This window comes from Emiliania huxleyi, assembly GCF_000372725.1.
Source record: "Emiliania huxleyi CCMP1516 unplaced genomic scaffold EMIHUscaffold_251, whole genome shotgun sequence".
Lineage (NCBI taxonomy): Eukaryota > Haptophyta > Isochrysidales > Noelaerhabdaceae > Emiliania > Emiliania huxleyi.
The window spans coordinates 103,001-128,561 of NW_005200161.1; the positions used below are offsets into that span (position 1 = coordinate 103,001).

At 65.9% G+C, this 25,561-nt stretch overlaps 7 protein-coding genes across 7 annotated transcripts; 4 read left to right on the forward strand and 3 right to left on the reverse strand.

Annotated features, from left to right (window-relative positions):
- Positions 1-3,957: 3,957 nt before the first annotated feature.
- On the forward strand, positions 3,958-5,092 carry EMIHUDRAFT_443582 (hypothetical protein). Its single transcript, XM_005777972.1, has 4 exons — positions 3,958-4,408; positions 4,510-4,566; positions 4,678-4,719; positions 4,843-5,092. Exons 1-4 carry the CDS (start codon positions 3,989-3,991, stop codon positions 4,990-4,992), a joined length of 669 nt encoding a protein of 222 aa, XP_005778029.1. The 5' UTR covers positions 3,958-3,988; the 3' UTR covers positions 4,993-5,092.
- Positions 5,093-7,298: 2,206 nt separating this feature from the next.
- EMIHUDRAFT_443584 (hypothetical protein) lies at positions 7,299-8,145 on the forward strand. Its single transcript, XM_005777973.1, has one exon. The coding sequence runs from the start codon at positions 7,356-7,358 to the stop codon at positions 7,953-7,955; it is 600 nt and encodes a 199-aa protein (XP_005778030.1). The 5' UTR covers positions 7,299-7,355; the 3' UTR covers positions 7,956-8,145.
- Positions 8,146-8,377: 232 nt separating this feature from the next.
- On the reverse strand, positions 8,378-8,557 carry EMIHUDRAFT_73835 (hypothetical protein; the record flags this gene model as incomplete). The annotated part of the gene is made up of 1 exon (XM_005777974.1): positions 8,378-8,557. A coding segment is annotated over one exon (180 nt), but the record flags the coding sequence as incomplete, so codon positions are not given.
- Positions 8,558-12,275: 3,718 nt separating this feature from the next.
- Positions 12,276-15,649, forward strand: EMIHUDRAFT_237489 (hypothetical protein; the record flags this gene model as incomplete). Its single annotated transcript, XM_005777975.1, has 4 exons — positions 12,276-14,456; positions 14,544-14,702; positions 14,819-14,977; positions 15,065-15,649. 4 exons carry the CDS (start codon positions 12,276-12,278, stop codon positions 15,647-15,649), a joined length of 3,084 nt encoding a protein of 1,027 aa, XP_005778032.1.
- A 402-nt stretch (positions 15,650-16,051) lies between these two features.
- On the reverse strand, positions 16,052-17,353 carry EMIHUDRAFT_237490 (hypothetical protein; the record flags this gene model as incomplete). The annotated part of the gene is made up of 3 exons (XM_005777976.1): positions 16,052-16,330; positions 16,454-16,822; positions 16,907-17,353. The coding sequence occupies 3 exons, from the start codon at positions 17,351-17,353 to the stop codon at positions 16,052-16,054; spliced, it is 1,095 nt and encodes a 364-aa protein (XP_005778033.1).
- A 129-nt stretch (positions 17,354-17,482) lies between these two features.
- Positions 17,483-21,132, reverse strand: EMIHUDRAFT_469133 (putative ABC transporter). The gene is made up of 5 exons (XM_005777977.1): positions 20,011-21,132; positions 19,393-19,848; positions 18,896-19,289; positions 18,355-18,851; positions 17,483-18,116 (listed from the first exon to the last, which is right to left on the reverse strand). The coding sequence occupies exons 1-5, from the start codon at positions 21,091-21,093 to the stop codon at positions 17,553-17,555; spliced, it is 2,994 nt and encodes a 997-aa protein (XP_005778034.1). The 5' UTR covers positions 21,094-21,132; the 3' UTR covers positions 17,483-17,552.
- Positions 21,133-23,538: 2,406 nt separating this feature from the next.
- Positions 23,539-25,307, forward strand: EMIHUDRAFT_237494 (hypothetical protein; the record flags this gene model as incomplete). Its single annotated transcript, XM_005777978.1, has 2 exons — positions 23,539-23,568; positions 24,708-25,307. 2 exons carry the CDS (start codon positions 23,539-23,541, stop codon positions 25,305-25,307), a joined length of 630 nt encoding a protein of 209 aa, XP_005778035.1.
- Positions 25,308-25,561: the final 254 nt, after the last annotated feature.

Sequence of the window (25,561 nt, forward strand, 5' to 3'; positions counted from 1 at the left end):
CTGTTCGATCTTGCCCGAGGCTCGCGCGCGGCTCAGTACGTTTGACGTGGTTGGCGTGACCTCCTGCCTCGCATCCTTCCTGCGAGCCGTCGAGACGGGGCTGCGACTTCAGCCGGCGATCTGCAGGTCGACGCAGCAGTATAGCCTCTCGCCGGGAGGGGGCCTCGTCTGCACAGACAGGAGGGCGGCGAGCTGGAGATCTCGCGGCCTCCAAGACCCGCCGCTCAACTACTCGCTGCGCAACGTGCCGAGCACGACGCTTACTGGCCCGCGCCTGCGCCCGGCGAGCCTGCGCGCGGCCCAGCGCGCGAGGATCGAGGAGATCACCAGGTGCGACGCGCAGCTCTACGCTGACGCGGTGGCGCTCGCCGTGAGGAACGTGGGCCCGGAGGCTCCCACCTGTCAGCCGGCGCGATGGAGTTGGCCTGTCGAGTGAGCCGATCGTTGAAGTGGGATTGATTAGTTGAATTAGTCTACTCCACTCCGTTTTCGGGTAGTACCTGTGTTGAGTACTTCGAGCACTTGCGACTTGGAGTGCGGTCATCAACCTCACCCTCACACCATGGCCAAAGAATGTAAGCAAGCGGTGTACTAAAGCGTAAAGCTAGAGCTGGGTCGAGGACAGACCACATCAGGGCCAGCGTCGAGGGCGCCAGCGAGCCGGGCTTGGAGCACTTGGAGTGTAGAGTTCACTTTGTAAGAAAGAAAGAAAGAAAACAGACAACCCATGGGAGGACGGCACGCCGCCACCACACAGGGATTTTAAGGAGAGGTGTGTGGTGCGCTAGCCGTCGCCCGCCACCCTAGGGAGTCTGCCTCTTCCTATCTCTCTTCGCAGTCTCTCGCCGCTTCTCGCTGCAACCTTCATGCACTTTGTAATAAATAAATAGAGCAGTCATCTCCCGTAGAGATGGGCGACGCACAAACACAGAGGCACAGTGCGCACCCCGCCCCGCTCACAGGGCGTGCATCACACAGGTGACTGCTGTGTGACTCCTCGGGTGGGGACTCTTGACAGAGGTGTGCTAGTCACTATAGTCGGACGGTTCCGACATGTCCGGCGGGCAGTTCGGGCTCAAGTGATGCACTTTGTAGCATTTGGAGCACTCACTCGACGAATTCTTCTGCGTACAGCAGGCGCAGCGGCGGTACACCGTCGGCATACACCATCGCAACTGGCTCGCCCTCGCCGACGCCTTCGTCAGCGAGGCATCCCGGCGGGGCGGCCGCTACAAGACTGGCAGGTGCAAGAACCACAAGTGCTGGCGCGAGGCGATTCGGTTCGTCGCAGTCAGCCAGGAGGGGGCTGGCGCCTTCCTGAATGCGATCCCCATGCGGGATGATATGAAGATGGAGACGTGGGCGATGCGCATTACAGTTCAGCGCCGCCTCGGCCTCCCGCTCGATGTTGCCTGCCAGGCGGTGGAGGCGGGCAAGAAGGCGCCAAACGGCAAGCCGCACGAAGAACTCGGCGATGCCGCAATGGTCAACCCGCGTGCGAAGCATGCGACACGACACAAATACCTGCTCAAACGACTCGTCAAGACCCTTCGCTCGGCGTGGGGCATGCTCATCGAGATGGAGCCGACTGCACACCTCAGTTACAGTAACCCAAAACAACCTGACGTGGCGGCGGCGAACATCGGCAAAGGGCATGTGCGCCTCGTTGGCGACTTGAAACTCACGAGCTCGCTTACGTGCAAGGGTGGCGATCGGCTCGGCTGGAAGGGGGCTTTTGTCGCCTTCGGCAACACCGAGCGGGCGCTGCTCGACTTAGTGTTAGGGCATGCTGCATGGCCGCGGCCGGAGGGGGGGGGGGAGGGGGGGAGGGAGGCGGAGGATGCAGAGGCGGAGGCGGCGGCGGCGGAAGAGGAGGAGGGGGAGAGTGAGGGGGAGGCGGAGGCGGGGGCACCTGTGACGGCCCCCTACAAGAAGGGCGACTACCGGTTCGCGCGGGAGAAGAATTGCGACCTGCGTTTGCTCGACTTCGAGACGTTCGGCGGCTTCGGGGACGGCGTCCGCAGAATTCTTCGGCAGGCGGCGGACCAGCTGAGTAACAAACTTTCGCACGCTCAGCACCTCGATGAGGTCACATGGACCACCAAGAACTGGCACGGGCTGCAGATGCAGCGCTTGTCTGTCGTTCTCCACACCGCCGTGGCGTGGCAGACGGTGAACGAGCTAGCGTGCGGGGACAGCGGCATTGTGCACGGAGCGAAGTGCATTGCCGTTCTTAACGGAGTCGCTTAGGCGGCTCCGGTGGTGTGCCGGTGATAGTACTAGCACGCGCCAGTTCGCACCTGTGTCGAGCCTGTGTGCTGTGAGATAGAGTTGCGTTGTTTAAATTCTTCTGCGGTGAGGGCTGCTTGTGGCGTGTTCATGGCGCCACTGGTCGGCAAGGTCGTGCGCGTCATTGGAACGCAGCGCGCCGACCTCAACGGGCAGGAGGGGCGCGTCGAGTCCTTCAATGACGCCACCGGCCGCTACAACGTGATCCTGCGCTCGGGCGAGCTGGTCGCACTGCTCCCGGCCCGCTGCCAGCCCACCGCAGGCGGAGGAGGAGAACGAGCCGGCGGTGGCCGTCAAGGCTTTGACGTCCGGGGCCTCGCAAGGTCGCTACCTCCTCCGCACCAGCTCGCGGCAGGCCTGGCGGCCGTGCTCTGCCTGGTGTCGGGATGGTCGATGGGCAATGCGGCGCTCGCAGCCCTCGTCCTCTTTGTGGTGATGACCGCGGTGCGCGACCCGGGCGGGCCTCTCGCGGCGGCGCGGTCTGCGGCGAATGCTGCCGCGGACTCGATGGAGCGTGTCACGGGTCAGCGCTTCACTCCTGCGCAAGTCACCTGCCTCCTGCTCAGCACCGCCGCATTCGCGTACTACTTTTGGCTCGCGCCGGCCGCGACAAGCGGTTACGGGGGGCGCGGCAGTGGCTACCGCGAGCGGGGCGGCTACGACAGCGGCGGAGACCGACGCACAACCTATGGCGCGCGGCGTCGAGGCAGCGACAGCGGCGGCTGGTCCGGCGATGGGTACGGCGGATTCAGTTCGTCGAGCTGGGACCTCGGTTACCTCCTCTCTGCCGGGGTGCTGGGCCGCATGGTGTGGAGTCTCGGCGGTGGAGGCACGGCCGCCGGCGGCTCCGAGCTCGGGCGAGCGAGCCCTGGCTGAGCTGAGCCTCTGCGGTCGCAATGCAGCGCTGCGGTCGGTGCAGAGTGGCCGTGTGCGTACGGCGTCGTACGCGCACGGCCGCTCTGCCTCAGTGTCGTGCGGCTTGGGCCAACTGAGGTCGCTCTCCGACCTCGCTCGCCGAGCTCACAATCCGGCGCGAGCCGCATCGAGTGGAAGTTCGACTTCAGCTCCCGCGAGTGGATGCACTGCCTTGTCGAGTGCAAGCAGTTGGGCTCCGCCGGGAGCATGTGGTGCAACATGTTCTCTGGGCGCCAGCAGACGCGAGCGCGCAAGCGCGTGTTGAACCGGACGCTCCATAGCAACACTCAAGATACACTCCAAGGGGGGCACACGTTTTTTTTATTCGGGTTTCGTGGGTTATAGTGCACTATGACCGACGAAACCGAAGCGGGTTGGCCCCGGGGTGGTTTCACTGCGTGCATACTGCCAGCGCTGTGTCGTTGCGTGTAGCTGTACCGTGTTGGGTGCAGAGGCCAGAGCGGTTTGTGCACACTGCACACCTCTACTACTGCTGCTGCTGCTCCTGCTTGAAAAAAGAAATAATAAATAAAACCGACAACCCGTTCCTTTTGCCCATCTCACAGACACAGTAGCGTTAGAGGTGTCCGTTTTTATTTATATTTACAACCCAAGCGAGGATGAAAGGACGGCACGCCGGCAAGGGATTTTACTAGGGATTCTGATTTCGCCTTGGGGGATGCCGTTTGATACTGCGGTGGTGTAATGCACCGTCAACCTGTTATTTTTCGCGGCCTCGCTGGGCTCTCGCCTGGCCTCCACTTCCCCTCCCGCGCTCCCGAGTATGCAAGACAGTTGGAATGTTCCCGCCACGCCGGGCCTGAATTCGTTCAGCGAGGACGATTGCAGCATGCCCGCCGTTGACGAGTGGCGCCCGCGGCCGCGGCGCCCACTCGCCCACCCGCAGCGCTGCGACGGCTCCACAGTCGCTCTATTTGCGTACGCAGCGGCCCCGCCGCGCAGTTCCACGCCTGCGGGCGCGAGGGCCGCGTCGCTGCGACAGGACGACGACGGGCGTGCTCGCTTCTCCGGTCGACTCCGCTATTACCTGCCCGAGGGCTGGTGCTCGTCGTACAAGTTCACCGTCTTTGAGCGCTCTTACGTGGTGCAGCTGGACTCGCACGGCAGCGAGCAGTTCTGCCTCGCCCGCCCGGTCACCGCCAGCCTCGCCGACGCCGCGCGCGACTTTGAGCTCGTGTGGCCGGCGCGGCAGCGCCCTCCTCTCTCCCCCCCCCGAACCTCTCCGCCTCTCCGGCCCTCTCTGGTCCGTGGCCCAGAGCACCGTCCCTCTCCTCTCTTCCGCAGGTGCCTCTCGAGCCCAGCATCTTGGACGCCGTGGCGCACGCTTGCGACGCCAGACAGGAGCCCACGCCGCCCACTCTCCAGTGCACGGCAGCTGCGCACGCCCGCGCCGCCCGCGCACCCCGCACCCCGCGCCCCACGCTCGCCCTCTCCCCTCCTGCTCGCCTACAGGCGACCAAGCGAAAGCCGGAATCTGCAGCCGCGGCGGAGCTGGCGAGTCGCCCCCCCCCCCCCCCCCCCAACCACCCAAAATGAGATCCCCTCCTCACCCCCCCCCCCCCCCCCTGGCCCTCTCCCCTGACCCTCTCCTCACGCCCCCGCGTCCGGTGGCGGCAGGGGGCACTGTCGAGCATGCACACCAAACTGCGACGGCTCTCCGTGGCGAGCCATGGGCCGCAACCACCGCAGCTGCACCCGCAGCCGCCACAGCCGCAGCACCACGTGGCTCGTGGCATGTGGCACGTACCCGGCAACGCGCTGCAGTGATCTATCTATTAAGAGCGCGCCGAGGCGCTGTCTCCTCCTGCGCAGCCGTATACGTCGATCGTCGTCCCTTGCGATACGATACAAGAAAGAAAAAGCAAAACGCTCACACCTTGCGCTAGGGCTGGCGGAGAGGACAAGACACACACACACACGCGCGAGAGACAGAGTCAGAGACACGAGATTAATAAATAAATAAATAAAACGGACATCCCAAGCTAGGGCTGGGTCGAGGACAGACACGTCCCCACCTTTGCAGGAATTTGCAAAAGCGAGGGGGGAGGGCGGCGCATCGCCGCGCGGAGAGGGCTGGGCACAGGGCACACAGGGGATCCTCTCTCGCACATAGGATATGCACTCGGCGGCACGAGGGCAGGGCTGGGCGTCCTATTTGTGCTCCCCCCTGGACCCCTCGCTCTCTGGCACTATCCATCTGACCACTCATCTCGTCATCTGCGGGGCTTGGCGAGCGGCCGCGCTGCGGGGCAGGGCTGGTGAGAATGGGCTCTGGCCACTCGCCCGTGCGGGTGTAACCGCGCATCAGTCGACACGAGATTGACAACGAACCCAAATGCACATTTCCGCAAATTCTTTTCGGAGTGCTAGCACGCGCCAGTTCGCACCTGTGTCGAGCCTGTCTGCTGTGAGAGAGAGTTGTACTTGGTTTTTTCAATTCTTTTTTTGCTTGGGGCGGACAGCATGACGGGGTAGGTAGGGTAGGTCTGGGCCCTCCCGTCGGGTTTTGCTTGGGGCGGACAGCATGACGGGGTAGGTAGGGTAGGTCTGGGCCCTCCCGTCGGGTTTTTCCTCTCTTCGCGCCGGAATTTTCACAGCAGAAAAAGAAATTTTCCGCGGAAATCACAAAAACGTTAGAGTTGTTTGGTATTGCTAAAAATCTCTCCGAAATCACGATGTCAACCCTCCCCAAGTGGGTGATCTGATGCTTGTGTGGCCTTGAGAGTGGCCTGCCATGCCACAGGAAGGACTGTGGTTGCAGCAGGAGAGTACCACCAGCCATCACTTTAGTTGGTATAGTAAAGAAAGAAAGAAAGAAAACAGACAACCCAAGGGAGGGATGGGAGGACGGCACGCCGCCACCACACAGGGATTTTAAGGAGAGGTGTGTGATGCGCTAGCCGTCGCCCACCCTAGGGAGTCTGCCTCTTCCTATCTCTTTTCGCAGTCTCTCGCCGCTTCTCGCTGCAACCTTCATGCCACCTCGCGGTCGTCCCACTCTCGTCGTTCTCTCCCTTGTCACTTCCTCCTCTGTCGCGTCGTTCTCTTCTGCCTCGTCCTGCGGCGCCGCCGCCTGCCGGTCCCTTGTTCTCGCGGCTTCTTTGAGAGAGAGAGAGACCGCTCCTCCGACTCCTCCTCCTCCGACCAAGACTCATGCGGCTCCGGCTCCACTAGCGAGGCGAATGACATATTTTGACCCCAGACAAGGTTATGAGAGCGGCCATAACAGGTGTTATGGCTGTTATGGCTGGCTGCTCATAACACCCCATAACACCTCATAACACCTCATAACACCTCCATCGCTGTTATGGCTGTTATGCCCACCCTACCATAACACCTCATAAAACACCTCATAACACCTCATAACACTCATAACACATCCCACTGGTTGTTATGACAGCCAGCATAACAACCTCATAACAGCTGTTATGACTTATGTGTCCCACGGATTTTTCTTTTGGAGCCCCGCCGCGCGCATCCCGGCTTGACGGTAAAATTCTTCTTTTGGAGCGCCCGCGCCGTAACATGTTATGGGTGTTATGGGCCCGGGCCCATAACACCCATAACACCCATAACACCCATAACATGTTATGGGCTGCTATGCCCCGAGAGCCATAACACCATAACAATACATGTAACTGCGCCTGGGGACAACATTATTCGACACCCTCGAAGACCATCTCCGGCTACGGTTCCGACGGTTCCGACGACCATCTCGGCTACGGTTCCGACTCCGGCTCCGGCTGGTAGTCGACAAGCTGCCGAGCCCAAATCACTCTGTGTGCCACATTTCTTGTTGGCTTCTTTCGCCTTTCGGCGCAACTCCGTCCTCCTCGCGGCGTATCCTGGCCCCTCGATCATTTGCCAGTTGGTATAGTACCCCACCTTCACCCCGCACGTGATTTCTTTTTTAGTTCCCATAAGTAGGGTAGGTAGGTAGGTAGGTAGGTAGGTAGGTAGGTAGGTAGGGGCAGGGCAGGGGCCGGTCAAGATTTTCCATCCTGCTGTCCGCCCAAAGCAAAAAAAGAATACAGGGATGCGTCGTTTCAGAGCGATTTCCGACGAGGATCAGGCGCCTGCCATCAGGTCTCCGCGATCGCGTCGTGTCGTCGCTCAGTGTGCCTGTGTCAATGCTCTCTCTCGTCGTGTCGTCGTCGCTCGCTCTGTCACTGCCTCGCCGTGCCGTCTTGTCGACCGCATTCGGGACCGCATTGGCGATTCGGCCTGCCTCCGCCACCGGCGATCTCATTGTCGGCGGCTCGCCGGTCAAGGGAGACGAGAGCATAATGGCACCAAAAGCGCACGGTACTAGCGCGGCTCCCGTGCAGGGAAACCTCAGGTGGAACGTTGACGTCGAGAACGCCGATCGGATCACCAACTACAACCGCCGCTTCGCCGAGTTTGGCGGCTACTGGAAGCAGACCGACTTTCTCAAGGAAGTGAGCCGCACAGAGCCTACCACCTACTACGACTCCGTCACGGGCAAACCGCTGTTCCGCGCTCCGATCGGCCGCTCCATGGACGAATTCCTGGCCGAGTCCAACCTGCACGGCTGGCCCTCCTTCCGCGACCAAGAGGTTGTGTGGGAGAACACGAGAGTGCTCAAGGACGGCGAGACGGTGTCCGTGACGGGGACGCACCTCGGTCACAACCTCCCGGACAGGGCTGGCAACAGGTACTGCATCAACCTCGTCTCGATCGCCGGCCGGCCGGGCGGCGCGCCCCAGTAGACCGCACGTTCGTCGTTTGTGGCAAAGCACTTCCCGCGCCTGTTTAGTATGTCCGTATGTGACACTGTGCCGACGGCAAGGTGGTCCGGAAGCATTGCTGTGTGTCCGCGCGGAGTAGAGGGTGTGAGCTGTGACTGTGCCTCGGCGCCAGCGCGAGGCACAAGGGGCGGAGAATGATGAATGTCGTCGTGACTCGTCGGACTCCGACTCGCGCGCGCGCTCCCGCTCGCGATCGCTCGATCGCTCTCCAGACAGAGAGCGCGAGAGACCCACATCGCACATGGCGAGACCTCTGTCTGCCTTGTACGATCGTACTTGATTTGCCACTAGACACCCACTTGACCGGCTGCAGCTCTCTACGCTTTTGGACCAATCCCTCCCGAAAACTCAAAACATCTTCTCCCTCCCTCTGCGGTCGTGCCTCAAGCTTCCTGGGAGCTGCTTCCGCCGTCGGCGCCGTCGACAATGTCGAACTGGCAGAGAGGGCAAGTCTTCTTCTTCTTCAACCACTCCTCTGCGCACTGCGCGTGGAAGGTGTGCAGACAAGGCAGCGTGCGGACGGGCTGGCCGGCGCAGACGTCCTCGAGACAGACGCAGCAAGTGCGCAATTCCTCGGGCAGCTTGCCGACGTCGGTCACGGTCCACGCTGCGGTCCTCTGCTCAATCTCGCCCGCGCTCGCCCCGTCGCGCGACTGCTGCAGGTGCTGCTCGACAAACTCGCGCAGGAGGAGCAGCTCCTGCGGCGCGCGAGGGGGGAGACGCGCAGAGGTGGAGGGTGGCGGGGGAAACGGGAGGGGAGGGAGGGAGGGAGAGGACGCGCGCGCAGGGGCCTCAGGGGGCGACGGCGCAGGCGGGGAACGCACCAACGGCGTGACCTCCCGGGCCTGCAGCCGGCGGATGACGCTGGTTGGCGCTGCGCTGCTGCTGCTGCTGCTGCTGCTGGGCGCGTTGTTCAGCGCCGCAGCGAGCGCGCCCAGGCCGGAGAGCTGTTGCACGCCGCCCGCCGGCAGGGCCACGCCGTTCACAGCCGAGCAGTACGGGCAGCGGCAGTGCAGCGAACTGCTAGATGACTGGAAGACGCCTCGGCACTGGAAGCACCTGACCTGCGGCGCATGCGGGCCAGCGCCTGTCACCTGCAGCCGAGCGGCCTGCGGGGATCGGCTGCGGTTGCCAGGCTCGTCGGTCGTCGAGGAGGCGTTGCCCATGGTGTCTTTGCCTGGAGCGTTCGTCAAGCCAGCCGAAATCGCAGTGGTGTCGGCCGTGAACTGTATCGTCGTCGTCGTCTCTAGCCAGTCACTCTAACTCTCAGAGATGGGCTAAAGAGGATCCGGAGCGCGGTAAGACTCTGGGGCTCTCTCCGAAGGGAGCGTAGCGTACGCGGAGGGAGCTCAGAGTTTCCCCGTTCTCTGGAACCTCTTGGAGCAAGAGGAACTCGCAAGAGACGAATGCGATTCGATCGGGCGGTAGATGAGGGATGGTGGTGGGTCGCTTGAGAACTGGTCGATTGGCGCCTGTCTGAGCAGGAGCCGACGCTAGTCGGGAGCTGTGTCAAGAGCCTCGTGGCGCTCGGAGGTCCCGCGCACAAAGCGGCGGGCAGCGGCGGGCGCGGGGGTAAGGGTTCCCGCCCGCTAGGCGCTGCCCTCTGCGCCGAGGCTCGACCCGCTTCTCCTCAGTTCACTAGCACAAACTGAAGCTTGTTTATCATGAACTGTATCGTCGTCGTCGTCTCTAGCCAGTCACTCTAACTCTCAGAGATGGGCTAAAGAGGATCCGGAGCGCGGTAAGACTCTGGGGCTCTCTCCGAAGGGAGCGTAGCGTACGCGGAGGGAGCTCAGAGTTTCCCCAATCACCGGAGCGAGGGAAGGAGCGATCCCGGGGTGAGCGACTCCAAGCGTAGCGCAGCGCGTGAAGGATCCCCAAATTGAGTGAGTGACGGTCCTATTCGGTCTCGCCCTCCGAGCTCGGGGATGGGGCGGCTCAGTGCGCGAAGCGGCACTTGTCTCCCTGCCTGCAATAGCCGGCAGCGAAGAAGCGGCACCGGGGGACTCCGGTCTGCTTGCTCGTGGAGTCGTCGCGAGCGCTGTCGGTGTCGCAGTCGCCCGACTCGGAGTCGTCAGGCTGGCTGCCGGACTGGTCGTAGCCGTCCTCGGCGTCGGGGCCGTCATGCCGTCCTCGGCGGTGGCGAGGGAGGCTGGTGCTCCGGGCTCGTCAGCGGTTCACCGCCTGCCGGGCGGGGCGACGCTGCGGGTGAGCGTCGTGTCGCGACCGCTCTTGCCCGGACTACCGTGACGGTATCATGTCGTGCGTGTTGCGTCGAGGCGCGAGGGCCGGTGTCGTGTCGGGTGCCACGAGGCTGGCGTAAGGGCCGCGTCCGCCGCTCCGCCGGCGGGCTTCCGCCGGCGGAGGGGGTGGGTGCCGCTTGGCGGGGCCGCGCTTGCGGGCGAGGGAGCCGTGTCCCAGTACTCACCGGTTCGCCGGGTCATTGTATCGTGTCGGGGCGCGAGGGCCAGGGTCGTGTCGGGTGCCGCGGGGGCTGGCTCGAGGGCCGCGTTCGCCGCTCGGCCGGCGGGCTTCCGCCGGCCGAGGGGGGGGGGGTGATCGCCGGGTCATCGTGTCGTGTCGAGGCGCGCGGGCCAGTGTCGTGTCGGTGCCACGGGGGGCTGGCTCGAGGGCCGTGTTCGCCGCTCGGCCGGTGGGCTTCCGCCGGCCGAGGAGGGTGGGTGCCGCTTGGCGGGGCCGAGGGTTCGCCCTTGGCCGGAGGGATCGCCCTCAGTACTCGCCGGATCGCCGGGTCATCGTATCGTACGTCAGCCGTGTGACGGAGGGATTCGCCCTCGGCCCTCGGAGGGATCGCCCTCGAGGGCCACGTCCGCCGCTCGGCCGGTGGGCTTCCGCCGGCCGAGGGGGCATGGGTGCCGCTTGGCGGGGCCGAGGGTTCGCCCTCGGCCCGAGGGATCGCCCTCAGTACTCACCGGATCGCCGGGTCATCGTATCGTGTCGAGGCGCGAGGGCCAGTGTCGTGTCGGGTGCCGCGGGGGCTGGCTCGAGGGCCACGTTCGCCGCTCGGCCGGTGGGCTTCCGCCGGACGAGGGGGGCTGGGTGCCGCTTGGCAGAGTGGGGGGGGTGGACGGTCACCTGGATCGTTGAACTCGGAACGTTGGCTGGGGCTGCAGACGAGCGGCGCGGGGGGCGACGTCGGCTCCGCGACGCCGTCGGCCCGGGAGCAGCCGCGCGCGGGGATGACCTCGTCGTCGCCGACGAGGAGGCTGCGCAGCGCCTTCTGCATGGAGGAGAGCATTGACGTTGCCGGCATCGGTAGTCGTTCGGTTCGGCCTGGCTGCCCTGCGCGCCGGGGCGCCTGCAGCGTGCGTCGCTGGCGGGCCGGCGGGTAGCGCCGCCTCCGCTCGCTTGAGAACTGGTCGATTGGCGCCTGTCTGAGCAGGAGCCGACGCTAGTCGGGAGCTGTGTCAGGAGCCTCGTGGCGCTCGGAGGTCCCGCGCACAAAGCGGCGGGCAGCGGCGGGCGCGGGGGTAAGGGTTCCCGCCCGCTAGGCGCTGCCCTCTGCGCCGAGGCTCGACCCGCTTCTCCTCAGTTCACTAGCACAAACTGAAGCTTGTTTATCATGAACACGCCGGCCTTTTCTGACCACGCACGCATCATCCCGCGGCCTCGCGGTCGGCGGGATTGCAACCAGTCTTCGCGTGCCGCCTGTCGTTCGCTCGGGCGCACTTGGGCGTCGGGGTGGCGAGCAGGGGACGCGGCTCTGAGCGCCCAGCGACGCGTGCCGGATGGAGTCCGGCCGCGGGTGACTAGGGAAGTTCGCTCAGGATGTGTGGCAGACCTGGCAGTCAGTTTGGCTGAGTGTCTTGTCTTGTGGTTCTGTGTGTCGCTCCTGTGTGACCGTCATCGCCTGTCTAGCGTCCACCCATACCGCGTTGGTGTCCCAGTCGTTGGTCGGACTGTGTTTCGCCTTCCCATCAATCAATCAATCCTTTTCTCTTTCAAAAAACGCACAATTTCTCTTTCACCAGAGGTTTGAATCCCTGTGTGGTGGTGGCGTGCCGTCCTCCCAGATTCCGTGCTGCCGGCTCTCCATGCTCGATTCGGCGGGTCGCTAGGAATCGTATCCTCCTCGTGGGGTTGTCCTTTGCCGTATCAATCGCATGATCAGCCGCTCGAAAACGAGAAAAGTTTGGCGCCGTGAAACCGCTCCGCCGAACCTTCGCGCGAGTTCCTGCTCGCGCCCCCGCCGCTCTGCCTCCGTCCGCTCGCGCCGCGCGAACCGGCACGCGACGCCGAGCGGTTTCCTGCAGTTCCCGAATGCCCCGCTGCACCGGCCTGCAGGTCCGCGCGTCCCAGGCCGTGCACCGCCGCTTCTACAGCGTATTTGCAGCCTGGGGCCGCCTTCTCTCGCGCCGTCCATGGCTCATCATCCTCGTCTCGCTTTGCGCCGCCGTCCTCGCGTCCACGAAGCTCCTCCTCTCCTTTGGTGGCGACGGCCTGCCCTACCAATCCAACGGGGACAAGCTGTGGGTGCCGGAAGATGCCGAGGCGTCCAAAGACCAGGAGAGCTTTGACGCCGCTTTCAACCCCACCGGCGCCTTCACGCGGCAGAATTTTGTATACTTTCTTGCCACGTCTGGCGGCACTGTCCTCACCGCTCCCATCCTGCAGGAGGTGTACCGTTTCCGCGAGTTAGCGAGGCGCAACCTGACTGCGACGGACATTTGCGACGGTGGCTGTAGCCCCCTCACTCCTTCGGCGGTGGGCTACTCCGAGGTGTGCGACCGAGCGGCCGGCGACGCGTCAAGCGAGCTGAGCCAGTGCCTGACCTACGGCTCTGCCTTTCCTCTGTTCGAGGACGGGTCCGGGAATGTCGTTCTCGACCTCACGGACGCTGAGATTCTCGAGATGGTCGAGTCCGGGACCGGAGTGGCGGGCAGCCTCTACCCCCCCGGCGGCAACGTCACCTTTGACGTGCGGCGCGTCTTTGGCGGCCTCGAGTACGACGGTGCCGGCAAGCTGGTCTCTGCAAAGGCAGTCAAGCTAGGCCTGCCGCTCGAGGGCTACAAGAGCAGCGTGGACGCGGTGAAGGACCAGCTCGAGGCTGCGACGGCGTGGGAGGACCAGCTCAACCTGCTGGTCGGAGAGGAGTGGACCAGCGACCCTCCGCTCTCCCGCGGCTCCGCCTACGGCGACGCCATCGCCGTCGAGTGGGAGTCGCCTCTGGTCGACGCGTATCCAAATACTGCCGGCGCCATCGAGCGCGAGCTGAGCGGCAACATCAGCGGCGACGTCATCAAGATAAACATCGGCTTCATCCTCATCGGCGCGTACGCCCTCGCCGTCTTCTTCAAGTTTGACCCGCGCCGCTCCCGCTCCGCGCTCGCCATCGCGGGGCTCGTCTCGTGCGCGCTGTCGGTGGGAGTGGCGTACGGCTTCACCACGCTCATCGGCTACGAAGTCAACCCGGTCGTGACCGTCCTGCCCTTTATCCTGCTCGGCATCGGCGTGGACGACATGTTCGTGCTGGAGCAGGCGCTCAGCGCGACCGACAAGACCGCCCCGCCCGCCGAGCGGATGGCGGCGTGCATGGGCTCCGCCGGCGTGAGCATCACGGTCACGTCGCTGACCGACCTCGTCGCGTTCGCCCTCGGCTCCACCTCCTCCCTGCCGGCGCTCGCGGCCTTCTGCTGCTTCGCGACCATCGGCATCACCGCAGACTACCTGCTCCAAATCTCCTTCTTTGCCGGCTGGATGGCGCTCGACGCACACCGCGAAGCCGCCGGCAAGCCCGACTGCTGCCCCTGCTGCGGCCCTCTGGACCCTTCGGTCGAGTCTGGCTGCTGCGGTTGCTTCGCAAACTCATGCGCCGCCGTCAAGGCGCCCGAGGAGGGGCTCCTGCGCTCCGTGCTGCGCCGCCACTACGCGCCGGCCCTCGCGCGCAAGCCGGTCCAGGTGGCAGTTGTCGTCTGCATGGCGGTTTGGGCAGCCGTGTGCGGCTGGCAGGCGTCCAAGCTCAGCGTCGACTTCGAGTACCGCTGGTTCGTCGGAGACGACGCCGTGCTGCAGCGCACCTTCGACGTCGAGGACGAGTACTTCGGCGGGCTCCCGCTCGACGTCAACCTCGTCACGCCCTCGTCGGCCGCCTTCGACTACTCCGCCGTCTCGAGCCAGCTGCTGCTCGAGCAGCTCGCGGTAGCGGCCGAGACGGACCCGTGGGTGGACCGCTCCTCACTTGTCTCCTTCCAGCGCGCCCTGCTGGCCTGGGCTTGGGCCGCAAAGGGAAGCGCCAGCTTGGAGTCTGCCGCGGGCGGCCCGCCCTCCTCTCTGGCGGACGCGCTCCTCCCTCCCGCCGACTACTACAGCTGGCTCAATGAGTTTGTGACTGCGTCGGAGGGGGGCGCTTTCGCGAGGGACGTGCTGTGGGTCGACGCGGCAGCGCCGGGCCAGGGCTTGTCGGCGGCGAGGCTGCGCGCCACGCAGCTCCCTCTCACTGAGGTGTGCAGCTCCGCCCCCACCGCCTCTCCTCTCTCCGCGTGCTCACGCCGCTCGCTCGCGCGTCTCACCCCACCCCTCGCTTGCCAGGCTGCCGACGAGATCGATGCGATGGACTCGCTCCGCGCGAGTGTAGCCTCGGTCCCGATCGAGGGCGCCTACGCGTACGGCTTCCAGTACCTCTACTACGAGCAGTACAAGGTCATCCAGCGGGAGATGCTCACCAACCTCGGGCTCGCCATCGCCGCGGTGCCACCCCCCCCCGCCCCGCACCTCTGCCCATGCCGAGCCGATTTCCCCTCCCCCTTCCCTCCCCCTCCCCTCCCCCCGCGCCCCCCTCCCTCCCACCCGCCCGGCCCCCTCAGGTCTTTGTCATCGTGCTGCTCATCCTCGCCGAGCTGCGCACCACGCTGCTCGTGATGCTCTGCGTGCTGCTCACCGACGTGAGCATCCTCGGCGTGATGCAGATGTGGGGCCTCACCATCGACTCGGTCTCCGTCGTCAACCTCGTCCTCGCCATCGGCGTCGCCACACCCCCCCCCACCCCCCCACCCCCCCCCCACCCCCCACCCACCCCCCCCACCCACCGGGACCATCCCTCTCATCGGCAGCCCCTTCCCATAGGCCTCGCCGTCGACTACTCGGCGCACGTTGCGCACGCGTTTGTCATCGCAAAGGGCACGCACACAGAGCGGATGCAGTCCGCTGTCAGCGAGATGGGCGACTTGCGCTGCTCGCCTCACCGCACCCCGCCCTCGCCTCTCCCGACGCGCTGCGCCACCGCCGCAGGCACCGCCGTCATCCACGGCGCCTTCTCCACCTTCCTCGCCGTCCTCGTCCTCTCCGCCTCGCAGAGCTACATCTTCCGCGTCTTCTTCAAGCAGTTCTTCTCCATCTCCGTCTTTGGCGTTGCACACGGCACGCACGACACCCCGCACGACTCCCCGCACCACACCTGGCCCACCCCCACCCGGCCCACAGAGGCCTCCTGCTCACCCCTCACTCCGCCCCCCGCCCCTCACCGACCAGGCCTCCTGCTTCTGCCCGTCCTCCTCGTGCTCGTCGGACCACCAGAGATGCCCTCGGACGGCGACGCGGAGGAGCCGAAGGGCGGCTACCCGCCCGCCGTGCCAGACGTGCCCGAGACGCAGGCGTCCGCGCGCGTCGCTCCTGGCCTGCCGGCGCAGAAGGCGTGAAGAGGGCCAGCCGACCATTCATGTGATGCCGCAGCAGAAAACGCGCGATTCGATCGGCCGGCTCTTGAGGTCGCCACGAGAGCCGACCATCACGCCGCCCCGCCCCGCCCGCGGCTGCCTCTTCCGTCCCCTCTCCGCCTTTCTCGAGTTGGCCATCGCGCTCCCTGTGCGCTGATAATTGTCTACGCGTGAGGCCGTGGGCCTCTGACGTCTGAGGTGGTGGTGGAGTCATGGGTGGAGTCTCAGCGAGTGGAGTGCCCCCCCCCGCGCGTGACCGTGAGCGGGTGTATGTGGGCAGTGGGGTGACGCGCACCGCGGTTCCGCCGCCCGCGGTAGGTACGTGTACATGTGTGCTCTTCTAGACCGGGGTGCGTGGTGATCGAAAATCGTACATGTACACTGCTACGCCGCGACGCGACTCTCAGAAAACCCCTCGCAGCCGGCCACGCTCTCTGGCTTTCCGGACCGGATCGAGCGGTAGAGCGCGTCGATCGCAGCCACCGCCTTCAGCCCCTCGACCGGGCCGGCGCCAACCTCGTACTCCTCCCCGCGGCAAGCGGAGACAAAGGCGTGCAGGCTTCCCGGGCCAGGCCCCGCCTGGTCGAGCGACTCGAACGCAAACGGCGCCCCGGCCGAGTGCGCGCCGTCGTGCCGCCACACCTGCAGCCGCGCGCCCTTAGCCTGAGCCGCGGTGACAGCCGAGGCGCGCCGCGCCGCCGCGGAGCCGTCGCCGTCGGCTCCGGGGGCGGCGGCGTCCGAGCCGGCGAGGCCGCCGTAGTGGAGCATCCCTCGCGTCCCGAAGACCCAGTTGGCGACCACCTTGAAGCCAGCGTCCGGGGCGGTGCCGGCGCCGCAGACGGCGATGACGGCGCCGTTGGTGCAGGTGAGGGTGAGGGCATCGTGGATGTCGGCGCCGGTGCTCTCGGAGTGGACCGCGGCAGCGAAGACGGTGGCGGGCGTGAGCCCCGTCACGCCGAACACCCACGCGAAGGTGTGCGAGAGCTGGCCCCACCCGAAGCCATTCCCACGCATGCTCCCCTCGCTGCGCGACCAGCGGACGTGGTCCGCGCCCTCAAAGAGCCAGCCGAGCGGCGCAGCGAAGACGCACGAGACGGAGCGGACCTCGCCGAGCACGCCCTGCCGCACCGCCTTGCGCGCCTCCAGGAAGCCCGGCTGCCAGTTGGCCGTGTTGTTGACGAGAAGCGCCAGCTGCGGCGAGGCGGCGGCGGCGGCGGCGAGCGCGCGAGCCTCCCCGACATCGGCGCACATGGGCTTCTCGAGGAGGAGGTGAAGGCCCGCCTCGAGAACGGCCAGGCCCAGCGAGCAGTGGTGGCCGTGCGGCGCCGCGACGAGAACGCCGTCGAGCTCGTCTCGCCGCTCCTCGAGCAGCGCCTGCAGCGTCTTGTAGCGCGGGACGCCGTATCGGGCCGCAAGGTCGCTCATCGACTCCACGCGCCCGTGCAGGCAGCCGCCGGCGCCTGGATCGTCGGCCGGATCCACCAGCGCGACCAGCTGCGCGTCGGGGCGGTTCGAGATGTTTGGGAGGTGCCAACCTTGAGCCCAGCCGCCGCAGCCCACCACGGCGATGCGCGCGCGCCGGGCGGGAGGCAAAGCGCGGCGGCGGCGCAGGTAGACCAGCGCGGCGACCGCCGCGGCCGCACCGGCGAGGAGCAGGGCCTTTGGAGGAGGAGCGGCGGAGAGCATCTCCAAGAAGCTCGGAAGCAGCCGCAATATATTGTTCTCAGCGGGCAGGAAAAAAGAATTCCGCCGGGCCTTGGGGTGTCCGTTTTCTTTATTTCTTTCTTTCTGGAATTTCTGTTTTCTTTTTTCCGGTTTTTTCAGAGCTCCACAAGAATCATACGTCATACCTACTCCGCATGCGCGCCGCTGGGCCACCGCCGCCCTAGCCACCGCACCCCTTGCAGCACTCCTCGTTGCAGCACTTGCACTCGTGGCAGGTGAGCCGGCCTTCGCCGCTCGCCGCCTTGCTCCGCTCGAGGTTGGCCTGCTTGCTCCACATGGACGCGTACAGCCCGCCCGCCTCGAGCAGCGCCTCGTGCGTCCCCCGCTCTGCGGCGACGCCGCCCTTGAGCACGAGGATCTCGTCGACGTTGACGATCGTCGACAGCCGGTGGGCGATCGCGAGCGTGCAGCGGCCGGCCGCCGCCGCGTCGAGCGCGTCCTGCACCTCGCGCTCCGTCTCGGTGTCGAGGGCGCTCGTCGCCTCGTCGAGCACGAGCACGGAGGGCTCCCGCAGCAGCGCGCGCGCGATGCCGAGCCGCTGCTTCTCGCCGCCCGAGAGGCGGAGGCCGCGCTCGCCGACCGCCGTGTCGAGCCCCTTCTCGAGCCGCGCGAGGTACGAGTCGACCCGCGCGAGAGCGCACGCCGCCTGGATCTGCGCGTCGGTCGCGTCCGGCGCGCCGTAGACGAGGTTGGTGCGCACGCTCGCGTTGAAGAGGACGGTGTCCTGCGGGCCGCGGGCCGGGGGGCGTGTCATGGACGTGTCCATGGACGTGTCCCGCGTCTCCTCGCGTCGAGGGGGGGCAGCCAGGAGGGGAAACAGCCGCCTGGCTGGCGCAGCTCACGACCGAGATTACCCGAGATTACCCGAGATTACACACAGGTGCCTGGCTGACGCAGCTCACGACCGAGATTACCCGAGATTACCCGAGATTACACACAGGTGCCTGGCTGACGCAGCTCACAACCGAGCGGAGCGAGTGCTGCGTGACGGAGCGAACGTCGACGCCGCTGACGAGGACGCGGCCGGCGTGCACCTCGAGGAGGCGGCACAGGAGGCGTGTGCTCGTCGACTTTCCGGAGCCGCTCGGCCCGACCAGCGCGACGCTGCCGCCCGGCCGGATGCGCAGCGAGAGGGAGGAGACGCCCGGAGAGCTCGGCCCGGCGTACCGGAAGGAGACGGCCTCGAAGACGACGTCGCGCTGCTCGCGAGGGCAGGAGCTCGCCACCGCGCGCAGGTCGGCCGCGCCTGGCACGTCCACGACCTCGACGGCCGTCTCGAGCAGCTCTGCCATCTTCTCGACGTCGGTCAGCGACTGGGTGAGCTGGCGGTAGTTGCCGCCCAAGTTTGAGAGCGGCCGGAAGAGCTGGGTGATGTAGAGCTGGATCATGACAAAGTCGCCGACGCTCATCCCGCCGCCGGCCGTCGCGCCGCACGCGACGAGCAGCCCGCCGAGCATGCCTGCACGGGGCGAGCGCGTGTCTGTGGGAGGGCGCCGAGTCGACTCGGGCTGGCGAGCGGGCGCGGCGAGCCGAGCTGCATCGCTCCGGTCTGGCCCCAGTTGAGGAGGGAGAGCGAGTCCTGCGCCTTGACCTGCAGCTCGCTGAGCGCCGTCGTGAAGCCGCCGTACCGCCTCGCCTCCGTCGCCTCCGCGGCGAAGAGCTTGACCGTCTCGAAGTTGAGCAGCGAGTCGACGACCACGTCCTGCGCCCTCTTGCTTGCCCCGTTCACCTCGCGGCGCTGGCCGACGCGCATCGTTGTCAGGGCGACCGTGTACCACGTGTAGAGTGCCGCGCCGCCGACGACGCACAGCGAGATGGCCGGCACGCCGATCTTTGCGAAGACGGCAGACGTGAGGACAAGCTCGAGCAGCGTCGCAGAGATGGAGAAGGTTGCCACCTGGCGGGGCAACAGGGCTGTACAAGCCAATGCCGGCACTCGGGGGCGCGCACTCGAGGGCAGCGTCTTGCTGGGCAGCGGGTCGCCAGCCTCCCAGGCCCACCTGCAGTAGCGTCGCGACCGCGCCGACGCCCTGGTTCATCACGGCGAGGACCTCGCCCGTCTTGCGGTTGAGATGCCAGCGGAGCGACAGCGCGTGCAGGTGCTCAAAGAGGCGAAGCGAGACGCGCTGCGTGATCCGAAAGGAGAGGCGGCCCCAGAGCGCCGACTGCAGCTGCGAGCAGCCGTCGGAGCAGATGGTTAGGCCGCAGTAGAGCAGCTCCAGCGGCGCCGTGGCGGCTAAGTCCCAGTTCTTCTTGATGGAGAAGCCGGTACGGTCGTAAAAGACGGCGAACTGGGCCTGGCCGGGCGGCAGCTGCGCGATCACCCTCTCGATCTCGTAAAAGACGGAGCGCACGCTCGCCTCGAGGTCTCGCGTCGCCGGGCCGAACTTGCCGCTGTGTATGAGGACGAGAGGCCGCCCGGCGGCGTCAGTGCCGCCCGGCTCTTTGTCTTTAGACTTTACACACAGAGAGAGACACACAACCCCCTCTCTCTTTTCTCCCAGTAAGCTAAAAGTACACACAGAGCTGGGAATCAGTGCCCTGGGAGCTAGGGAGGCACAGAGTCGGGCCTATCACGTCGCCGCTGGGGCCTCGCCGACCGCCCGCGCGTACGCCACCGCCGCCTCCACCGCCGTGGCGAAGGAGCCGAAGGAGACTCTCCTTCCGTCCACCTCTCCCCGCGCCTCGAAGCGGCTCTTGTCCGCGCGCACGCCCTTGTAACCGGTGCTGCTGCTGCTGGAGAGGTGCAGCCGCAGCCCCTCCGCCTCCTCCGCGTTAGCCCCCTCGCCGACCGCCCCCTCGCCGACCACCCGCGCGTACGCCACCGCCGCCTCCACCGCCGTGTCGAAGGTGCCGAGGCAGACCTTCCTTCCGTCCACCCTGTACTCCGCCTGGAAGCGGCCAGACTGAATCTCACGCACGCCCCTGTACCGGGTGCTACTGCTGCTCGAGAGGCGCAGCCGCAGCCCCTCCGCCTCCGCCACCGGCGGCCGCGCCAGCTCCGCCGCCGCGGCCTCCTTTTGGCGCGCCGCCGCCGCCTGCGCCGCGGCGTTGATTGCGTCCCAGCCGGCCACAAACCGGCACCGCGGCGGGACCGGCATGCCGGCCACGAGGGTCTGCGTGCGTGTGAAGCCAGCCCTCACTGTCGCGCCCCGCGCCTCGCCCTCTGCGCGCAACCTGCCGACATAGTTGCCCAGCACCGAGTCCATGAAGGCGCCGCTCGCCTCGGCGTCGTCCGGATCTGGCAGCTCCAGCCTTTCGCTCACCGCTCGCAAGCGGCGCGCCTCCGCCGTCCGCAACCCCTTTTGCGGCGGCAGCAGCGCCTCGTGCCGCTCTCGGCGCCTCGCGGCGAGCTCCCTCGCCCGCGCCTTGTGATCCTGTTCGCACGCCAGTGCGGCCTTCGCCTTGCGCTTGCCAGCGGCCTGCGGGCGGCGGCGGACGGCCGCGGCGTGCGGCGTGCGGCGCGCGGCGGGCGGGGTCTCCTCCTCCTCCTCGTCCGTGTTTTCGTCCGAGCCGTCCGTGTCGCTGAAGAGGTCCTTGTCCAGGCTCGACAGGTCGGCCCCGGGGCGCGGCGGCCACGCCGCCTGTGAGGACGAGCCTGCAGCGGCCGAACGCCTCGTCGTCACGCACGGAGCGCCGCTGCCGCGGCTCTCCTCGCCGTGTCGCATGCCCCCGCGAGGCGGTGTCCAGTCCGGGTCCATCGAGCTCTCCTCCTCAGGGTGAGGGTGGCCGCACCTCCCAGCGCAAATTTGGAGAGAGAGAAAAAAAACGCTAGTCGGGCTCACGGAAGGCGAACAAGAGGAAGAACTCAGAGGAGGGGGGGGCCTCCTCCGGAGTGAGGATGAAGACCCCGCGCGAAGGTGCCCTGCGCGTTGACGAAGTGTGAGAGTGCGTGTCGTGTTCATGTCTGGTGTTCATTATAGCTCCGAGTAGAGGGGGCGGTCTGCTGCTAGGGGAAACCCGGAGCGCGGAGCTAACCCTCGGAGACCCGTGTTTACTTTAAGGCCCTTTCCCTGCGAACGCGCACCCCCGGGGCTATGGCTCTCTAGCCCGTAACCCGACGCCAATCAATGTATCCATGTTTCCTCGCGCACCCCGTCTCGTTTCCTTTCCGTGTTTCTCCACCACAGCACCCTCTCGTTTCCTCTCTGGTTTCCCGAGGAAACTCCGTGGAAATCCAAAATCAGCCCAGGCGGCAAAATGAGTCTACCTGGAAATTACCCTGCGAGCGGCTGGGTATTTTGCCGAGTTCCTCGGTTTCGCCTCAGATTTTGCCCCAGACCAGCTCTCAGACTCAGGGAAACTCCAGAGTTGCCAGAATGGAGCACCAAACACCCTCTAGTTTCCCTGGAAATTTCTGGAAACGCAAAGTGCTGGGGACCCTCTTCTAGGGTACCCATGCCGTAAAGGCACTACCCCGTTAGGCTTGGAGGGGTGGCTCGCCTTTGGTGCCCAGAAGAGGTGCTAGGCACTACCCCGTTAGGCTTGGAGGGGTGGCTCGCCTTTGGTGCCCAGAAGAGGTGCTTGTGCCCGACTGTCATCCCCCGCGGCGCCGCCTCCCAGCGCCACCCCGCATGCCAGGCAGAGTCCAGGCTGCCGTACAAGGTCTCGAGGTGCGACAGCGCCTTCTTGCAAAAGTTGCTGAGCCTGTGACGCTCGAGCGGGCTTCCGCTCACCCTGTGCCAGGACCGGCCGGCCTGCAGTGGTGAGCGCCACGCCTCCCCTGAGGGGGCAGCGGTCGTGTACTCACTGGCCGCGTATCCAGACGCGGTTCCCACCTCCCGCAGCCGCTTCTTCTTCTTGCCCTTGTCCTCCTCCGCCGGGGGACGGAACAGGATGACTGATGGGTCGTTGCACTGTGTGGCGGTGATGGACGCTACCACCCTGTTGCCACGGAAGCAGTACGACACCGAGAGGCGCGTTGCGCCAGCAGACTGAATCGAGGCGCGGATCCATCCGCCGGGGGTCCCACATTGAAATAGACGTCACTGCCCGCTTCCAGCTCGATGCCATCCGGTAAGGGTAGGCCATCGGATGGGACTCCGTTGACCATGGCCCGGAGGCAGGCGCCCGTCGGGGGTTGGGCGTCAACGTTAAAAAGAATTTTACAAGATGAAGAAGAAGAAAAAAGTTTCAAAAATCTCACAGTTCCCGAAATGAAAACCGTCCCATTCACCAATCGACCTGCGACAAAACAAGCATGGAAGCGCCCAACGTTCGCGGCACCATCGCCTACTTCTCCCCCGAGAACCTGGAGGATGGGAAGGCCGTCATCAGCCGCGCGAAGGACCACCTCGAGGTGGGGCACACGATCGTGATCCAGGGGTGGGGCACCGACTCCACCTATGACAAGAACCAGCGGCGAGCGAACGCCTTCACACCGCGCCGCCTCTCTGGCGCTCCACACCATCACCGCCACGCACCCCCGTGCCGCAGCAAGGCGCTGTTCCGGCACTACGTCGACCTCTTCGGGCCCAACGGCCACGCCATCATCGGCAAGCGCTTCACGAAGGACTCGCGCAACAACTCCCCGAACAAGGTGGTGTGGATCCAGCGGCTGCAGTGAAGATGACAAGCAGCGGACGGTGAGTAGCCGCCGCCACCGGCTGCTGGGCAGGCGGTGCAGCCTCCCGCACCGGCCTCGCCCCGCCGGCACTAACACCAAACGCACACGGGAGAGCTCTAGAGCGGAGAGGCCACAGGCCGAGCCGCGCTCGCACCCCCGCACCCACCAGTAGCCCCGGGCCGTGTGAGTCTCCTTTTTTGTGATACAGCCGTGAAAGAAACCTCACGTCCCATATCTCTCCGTCAGACACAGCACACATACAGCGCACACACACCGCCATAGTGATTCTCTCATTATTCCTCTCGCAGTGGTCTCAGCTCGCGTCCGGCTAGTTTCCAACCCCGCCATCGGCACTCTTCCACACACCTCGGCACCTGGACAGCAGTTTTCTTCGAAGACGATGACGACTCGGAGGGACTGCTCATCGTCGACTGAGGCGAGGCCGCAGGGGGTGGGACGGGCATACCGACCGTCGTCGAGAGGCAGCACCGAGGGCAGCCGCAGGCAGCGCGATAGCGCGAGTGGAGCGAGAGAGCGGCGAGGGCATGTACCCGCGACGCGACGAGTCCCGCGTTGCGACATGGGAACGCCTGGAGCTGCGGACGAGTCGGTGGAGAGGGCGATATAGGACACTGCCACTCCCCTCTTTGGACGCATCTTTGTCGATCGTGAAGGCGACGGCTAGCAACACACCTTTCCTTCCAGTGAAATCCCTGTGAGCTGTGTGGGAGAGAGAAGTTGGTTTGTTTTGCTGTGTGGTGGCGGCGTGCCGTCCTCCCATCCCCTCTTTTGGTGCACTTGGTTGTACGTTTCGTCTACTTCCTTCCTTCCTTTCTCCCTCTCCTGTAGGAATACACCGACAGGACTGCGTGCCTACCCGTCTTTGTAGCCTGGCGTTTGCGCCCCGTTTGTGCCGCGAACTAGCACTATCTTTCTTTTTTGGGCGGCATGAGCGGCGCCACCCTCCCAACCCAGCTCGCCGACCTGGCTCGGGGCGACCTTGCCTCGCTGCGCGCTCTCCTCTCCGGGCAGGAGACGCGCGGCACGTCGCTAGCGGCCCAGCTCGACGCGCGGCACGACACCGAGAAGCAGGACACGCTGCTCACCTGGGCCGCTCGTCACGGGCAGGCCGAGGCGGCGCGGCTGCTGCTCGAGGGCGGCGCGAGCGTGGGGGCGACGACTGGCGGCGGCGCTTCCGCGCTGCTCGTCGCGTGCTATCACGGCCACCTCGAGGTCGCCCGGCTGCTCCAGCAGGCTGGCGCGGTGGTGGCTGAAGCAGACGCTGAAGGCCGCACGCCGCTGTACCGCGCGTGCTGGAAGGGCCACCTCGAGATCGCGCGGCTGCTCCTCGAGGCTGGCGCGGCGGTCAACCAAGCCGCTGAGGACGGCGTCACGCCGCTGTCCATCGCGTGCGAGAAGGGTCACCTCGAGATCGCCCTGCTGCTTCTCGAGGCGGGCGCTCCGGTTAGCCAAGCCTGCAACGACGGCTCCACGCCGCTGTTCGCTGCGTGCCACCAGGGCCACCTCGAGGTCGCCAAGCTCCTCTCCTCCTACGGCGCCTCCCGCGCCGCTACGCCCTTCGGCACGCCCCAGGAGGCTGCAACCGAAGAAGGCCACGCCGACCTCGCCGCCTGGCTGGTCGCCAGCCGCGGCTGGACGCCGCTCGCGCACCTCGAGGCGTGCCCCGAGACTAGCGGCTGAAGACGCGTGAGAGCATTGTCCTCACACTCACAGTCCCTCTTCCCGCAGGCGCTCACCGTCGACCGGGCGCGGGCGCTGCTGCGCGGCGGCGCGGACTCTTCGGCCGGCGAGCCGTCGGCCCTCGAGCGGGCGCGCGTCCTCTGCTCGTGGGGCGAGTCGGATCCGACCGCTGCGGCCCTCGGCTCCACCGTCGTGATCCACTCTCTCATCTCGCGGCCTTCGATGAACGGCAAGGTTGGCGTCGTCGTCTACGTGTTTCGCCCTCTCGCAAACGCTTCGACGGGACGCTTCGGCGTGCGCGTGGCGGGCGAGGCCAAGGCCCTCGCGCTGCGGCGCGCTATGCAATGGTCTCTCCCCGACTCGCCGGATCCTCTCTTTGACACACCTCTGCCCTCCCTCAGGCCGGCCAACCTGCAGCCAGCGGCCGAGGCGGTGGAGGTGGGCAGGCTCATCCTCAAGGCGGCGGAGTGGTCGCCGCAGTCGCACGAGCTCTTCCCGACAGCGGCTCGCAAGCGGGCGGTCGAGGTGATGCGGCTGGGCTACCTGATCGCTTGGGACGAGGAGCGCTTCGATAGCCGCGAGGGAGCGGCTCCGGGGCTGGTGGACCTCTGGCGCAGCTTTGTGCTGCCAAGGGTGGTGGTGCGATGACATGATGACTGCTGTTTTAGCCCCCGCCACCCAGGTGTGTACCGTTCGACATAGAGGGGGGCCATGACTACGTTTACGAAAACATAAGTAGTCCCGCGAGGTGTGACTGTCGTTGCTGTCTCTCCCTTCTCGAGACTGTCTGTGTGCTTGTGCGTCTTCGATCTTGGGTCCTCGTGTACGTGTTTTTCTGTCTAGTGTCTGCCTGGTGAATTTGCGCTCTGTCTAGTGTCTGCCTAGTCGTTCTCTGCGACGCC

Excerpts from the sequence above, each read along its gene's own strand:
- EMIHUDRAFT_443582 (XM_005777972.1), top strand. The coding sequence starts at position 3,989 with ATGCAAGACAGTTGGAATGTTCCCGCCACGCCGGGCCTGAATTCGTTC. Across the intron at positions 4,409-4,509 it reads ACTTTGAGCTCGTGTGGCCG|GTGCCTCTCGAGCCCAGCAT; the intron begins GCGCGGCAGCGC and ends TCTCTTCCGCAG. Across the intron at positions 4,567-4,677 it reads ACGCTTGCGACGCCAGACAG|GCGACCAAGCGAAAGCCGGA; the intron begins GAGCCCACGCCG and ends GCTCGCCTACAG.
- EMIHUDRAFT_443584 (XM_005777973.1), top strand. The coding sequence starts at position 7,356 with ATGCTCTCTCTCGTCGTGTCGTCGTCGCTCGCTCTGTCACTGCCTCGC.
- EMIHUDRAFT_469133 (XM_005777977.1), bottom strand. The coding sequence starts at position 21,093 with ATGGACCCGGACTGGACACCGCCTCGCGGGGGCATGCGACACGGCGAG. Across the intron at positions 19,290-19,392 it reads CGGTCGCGACGCTACTGCAG|GTGGCAACCTTCTCCATCTC; the intron begins GTGGGCCTGGGA and ends TTGCCCCGCCAG. Across the intron at positions 18,852-18,895 it reads GCGCCCGCTCGCCAGCCCGA|GCATGCTCGGCGGGCTGCTC; the intron begins GTCGACTCGGCG and ends CGCCCCGTGCAG.